The sequence below is a fragment of the Oratosquilla oratoria genome, chromosome 36 (assembly GCF_046742065.1).
Source record: "Oratosquilla oratoria isolate Oo_2021 chromosome 36, ASM4674206v1, whole genome shotgun sequence".
NCBI lineage: Eukaryota > Metazoa > Arthropoda > Malacostraca > Stomatopoda > Squillidae > Oratosquilla > Oratosquilla oratoria.
The window spans coordinates 16,175,993-16,180,733 of NC_134812.1; the positions used below are offsets into that span (position 1 = coordinate 16,175,993).

Consider the following 4,741-nt stretch of genomic DNA (forward strand, 5'->3'; position numbering starts at 1 on the left):
AAATGCAAATAGACTATGAGAGAGAAGAAAGAGAGAAGGAGAGAGAAGAAAGAGAAAAGGAAAGGGCTCATGAACTTCAACTTAAGCAATTAGACATTCAAAACAATGCCAACTCTCCTAAAACTAAGACAGAATTGCAGAAGTATGTCAAGCTTCTACCTACATTTCTTGATAGTGATCCTGAGTCTTTCTTTAGGGAATTTGAATCCACAGCTCTACACTTTGAAATTCCTAAACCTGACTGGGTTTGGCTTATTAAACCTAAGCTGTCTGATAAAACACTTAAAGTATGTAATAATGTGGACGATAACACTAATTATGACGAGGTTAAAGTAGCAATTCTAGCTTCGTACTCAATCAGTACAGAAGGATACAGACAAGCATTTAGGTCACTTAATAAACTTCAGTATCAAACTTACCATGAATTTGCCTCTGAGAAATTAAGGGGTCTTAAGAGGTGGTTAAAGTCAGCCAGTGTTAATACTTTTGATGAACTTGTTAATGTTATAGCATTAGAGGAATTTATAAGAAAGATTCCCTACTCTATCAAAATGCACCTCATCGATAGGGGAGAAAATGACCTGATTAAGGCCGCACAGTTGGCTGATGTGTTTTCCCTGGTCCATCGTTCGCCCACCAGGGAGAGGAGAGTGCTCCAGCATAATGTAAAGTCTAATAGTGGGTTTAAGGATGGTGAGCTGGTAGATCAGAGTAATTTAAAAACAAATCTAACCTGCTCATTTTGTAAAAGACGTGGACACCACATAAAACAATGCCCAGACCCTAAATGTAAAGTGTCACAAACTACTGCTCCCAGCAAACCTGTAGCTGCAATTCTGCCTGTGCCAACCAGTAAAACTGCCGATATCTTTCAGCCTTTCCGTTCACTTGGTGCCGTGTCTCTGGAGGATGGTGGCGAGGTGCACCCCATTCGTATCGTGAGAGATACAGCTGCTGCCCAGACGGTTATACTAAAGTCATCTGTTCCTGGTATAGACAGCAATTATACCGGCGAAAGTGTGTACCTACATGACTTTAACAGCCAGTTTCCTTTGAGACTAGCTCGGGTGCACCTCAGCTGCGGCATTGTTCAGGGACCTGTAACGGTGGCGGTGAGCGAACAACCTTCCCTTCCTATCCCAGACTGTAGTTTACTTCTTGGTAATGACATAGCTGGTGGACTTGTACAAACTCCTGCTCCTATCATTTTGAGTGACACTCCCTTAACGCATAACCCTACTGATGAGTTAGAGCGAGAACAGCCAAATTTGTTCCCTAGTTGTGCGGTAACCAGATCCCAAAAATTAAAAGACACACCTACACATTCACCCCTTCCTCCTCCAAGTGCTATTCCACAAATATTCACTGAACAGAGTTTATTAGAAGCACAACAGAATGACACTACTCTAACTCCCTTACACTCTAAAGTAGTTCCCAAGGAAGATATTCTACATCCTCCATCATTCTACTATCATGATAACATCCTCATGAGACTTTACAGACCACCGCAATTATCAGATGATGACACCTGGGCAGAATGTCACCAAATTGTATTACCCACCAGCTTGAGAACTCCTATAATGGAAGTAGCTCACCAAGGTCTCTCAGGTCATTTAGGAATAAGGAAGACATATCTTCGCCTTCTGAATGAGTTTTTATTGGCCAGGCATGAAAAAAGATGTAGCTGAATTTGTTAAGAATTGCCACCCATGCCAGATTGTTGGGAAACCTAATGAAACTATACCACCATATCCATTGCAGCCTATTAAAGTACCTTTTGAGCCTTTCAGTAAATTAATTATAGACATTGTTGGACCTCTCCCAAAGACAAAGAAAGGCAACCAATACATTCTCACCACACTTTGCCCAACTACAAGATACCCTGATGCTTTTCCTCTTAAGAATAGGGCGGCTAAAACTGTTGCTAATACACTCACTAACTTGTTCACGACCTTTGGAATCCCAGAAGAAATCCAATCAGACAGAGGTAGCAATTTTACCAGTGTTCTATTTGCAGAAGTTCTAAAGCTGCTCGGTATTAAACAAACTCTATCAACAGCTTACCATCCTCAGTCGCAGGGGGCCTTGGAACGTTTTCATCAGACTATGAAATCTATGATTAGGAAGTTCTGCTGTGAGGAAGACAGAGATTGGGATGAGGGCCTGCAATTTCTTCTATTTGCCATAAGGGAAACACCATCAGAATCCCTAGGGGTCTCACCTTTTGAGTTGCTCTTTGGACGCAAGGTAAGAGGACCCCTCAAGGTCATCAAAGATCATTTGATCTCCTTACCTTCTACAAAGTTAGTCACGGTAAACAATTACATTACCTCTCTTAAATCTAACTTGGATAAAGTTCGTTCTTTTGCCAAAACTAACCTAGCTCATGCCCAGTCTGTAATGAAGACTAACTTTGACTCAAAAGCCTTGGTCAGAGAGTTCAAAGAGGGGGACTTAGTCCTGGCATACATCCCTATCTCTGGTTCACCTCTTAGCGCTAAATATCATGGACCATACAAAATTTCTAAGAAACTATCAGATTCTAACTATGTAATTTCAACACCCGACCGTCGCAAGGCTACCCAACATATTCATGTGAACCTAATTAAACCATATAAGACTACTAGCCCACTACTAGACTATGAGAAACAAGTGTTAGCGGTGAATACTGTACCTAATGTTATGTCTCATACACCTAATAATGCCATGTACATTAATTTTGACAAGATTTTACCGAACATTGACTCCCATCCTACCGATAATTCGCATATACTTGGTAACCTAGTTCCCTACCTTAGTCATCTCACGAATGAACATGCCAATAATGTAACTGAAATAATTCACAAATATGACTCTCTCTCTTCAAAGATGTGTCCGGCATCTGCAACATTGCCACTCATGACGTGAAGCTTGTACCTGGATCTTCTCCTATTAGGCACAATCCTTATAGAATCCACCCCCAGAAGCGAGAGCAGATGAGGAGTGAGGTCAACTTCCTGCTCGACCACGGATTGGCCAGCCCGAGTCAATCCCCCTGGGCTTCGCCGTGCCTGCTGGTGCCGAAGGAGGGAGGTCAACTTCGACTGTGTACGGACTATAGGAGAGTCAACTCTATAACTGTTCCTGACGCATATCCATTACCCCGCGTTGACGACCTAATTGACGAGGTGGGAACAGCCCAGTACATTACTAAAATAGATCTAATGAAAGGTTACTATCAGATACCTTTAACAGAAGAGGCTAAATTGATCTCTGCTTTTACAACACCATTTGGCCTCTATCATTATAATGTCATGCCCTTCGGAATGAGGAATAGTCCGGCCACCTTTCAGAGGGCAATGAACTACCTATTGCAAGACTTAAAGGGTGTGGGGGTGTATTTAGATGACATCTTGATTTTTTCTCATGACTGGCAACAACACCTCCAACAGGTAGATGCTGTGCTATCCAGATTATGCCAAGCCAACCTGACTGTCAAACTCTCCAAGACCAGCTTTGGAAAGGCTACAGTGACGTATCTTGGACATGAAGTTGGGCAAGGCATCGTTCGACCCAAGACTGCTAACATCTCTGCTGTCATGGAGTACCCTGTTCCCGCTACCCGGAAGGCGCTCATGAGGTTTTTGGGTATGGCAGGGTACTATCGGAGATTCTGCCCGAACTTCGCCGAAGCTGCACTTCCTCTCACCAAGCTGACCAGCGGTTCTGTTCCATACAAGTGGACACAAAATTGTCAAGCCGCGTTCGAACATCTTAAGGCGATGCTTACAAGGGACCCAGTTCTACGGTCACCAGACTTCACTAAACCCTTCGTTCTCCACACCGATGCTAGTGATGTCGCTATTGGAGCTGTACTTCTCCAGGAGAACACAGACACTCTTCACCCAGTGGCCTACTTCTCTGCAAAACTAGACGTCCATCAACTCAACTATTCTACTGTAGAGAAGGAGCTACTGGCTATAGTGGCTGCTATCAAGAAGTTTGAGTGCTACCTTCAACCTAGCATAAAACCTCTCAAAATATACAGCGACCACAACCCTCTGACCTTTCTACACCGTAACAAAACTTCGAACCAAAGGATGCTTCGGTGGTCTCTCTTCCTTCAACCATTTAACATAGACATCCACCATATCACCGGATCCCAAAACGTGTTGGCCGATACCCTGAGCCGTATATAAACCATCTTATTCTCACTCACCGCCTCTACATCCCGATGTGGCGGCGTCTTAATGGTGGGGGAGTGTAAGGTATACCTCTACTAACCACCTATTACCACCTAACAACCACTACGACACTTCTGAATCACACCCCGCCACGTCGCACCATGTTTCATCGAGCCGGCTTCAAACCCTCGAAGCACCTGAGGTTTCGACTGTCTCCTATAAAATGAGGGTTCACCGCCCCATGAGCCAGTCTCAGCTGTAAGCTGAATACACTCGCTTCTAACCTGGTGTTGGTGGACGAGAGACGAAATCGGACTACTCATCATCCCTTCGGTGCTGGTAACGTAGGGCGTTGCGGAAGGAACCAAATTCTCTGTGTACTCAAGTTCTTAATTTGTTCAAGTTCCTAGTGGTCAAGTTGAATAGTGTTAATTTAAGATAAGTCTAATTTAATGTTAAGTTTAATTGTATTTGTTGGGAATGTCAGTTGGTAATAAATATTGTTAAATGTTATTGTATGCTTTAAATTCATTCACTTCGAAATGTTATGTATGTTCCCCCCTTAGACTAACCTTGAC

At 43.2% G+C, this 4,741-nt stretch overlaps 1 protein-coding gene across 1 annotated transcript in view; it reads left to right on the top strand.

Annotated features, from left to right (window-relative positions):
* Positions 1 to 2,785, top strand: part of LOC143019033 (uncharacterized) — a 3,057-nt gene extending 272 nt beyond the window's left edge. The window contains exons 2-4 of the mRNA XM_076174733.1: positions 94 to 1,608; positions 1,667 to 2,303; positions 2,728 to 2,785. Coding sequence (XP_076030848.1) covers positions 94 to 1,608; positions 1,667 to 2,303; positions 2,728 to 2,785 — 2,210 coding nt within the window. The remainder of the gene's footprint in view (positions 1 to 93; positions 1,609 to 1,666; positions 2,304 to 2,727) is intronic.
* Positions 2,786 to 4,741: the final 1,956 nt, after the last annotated feature.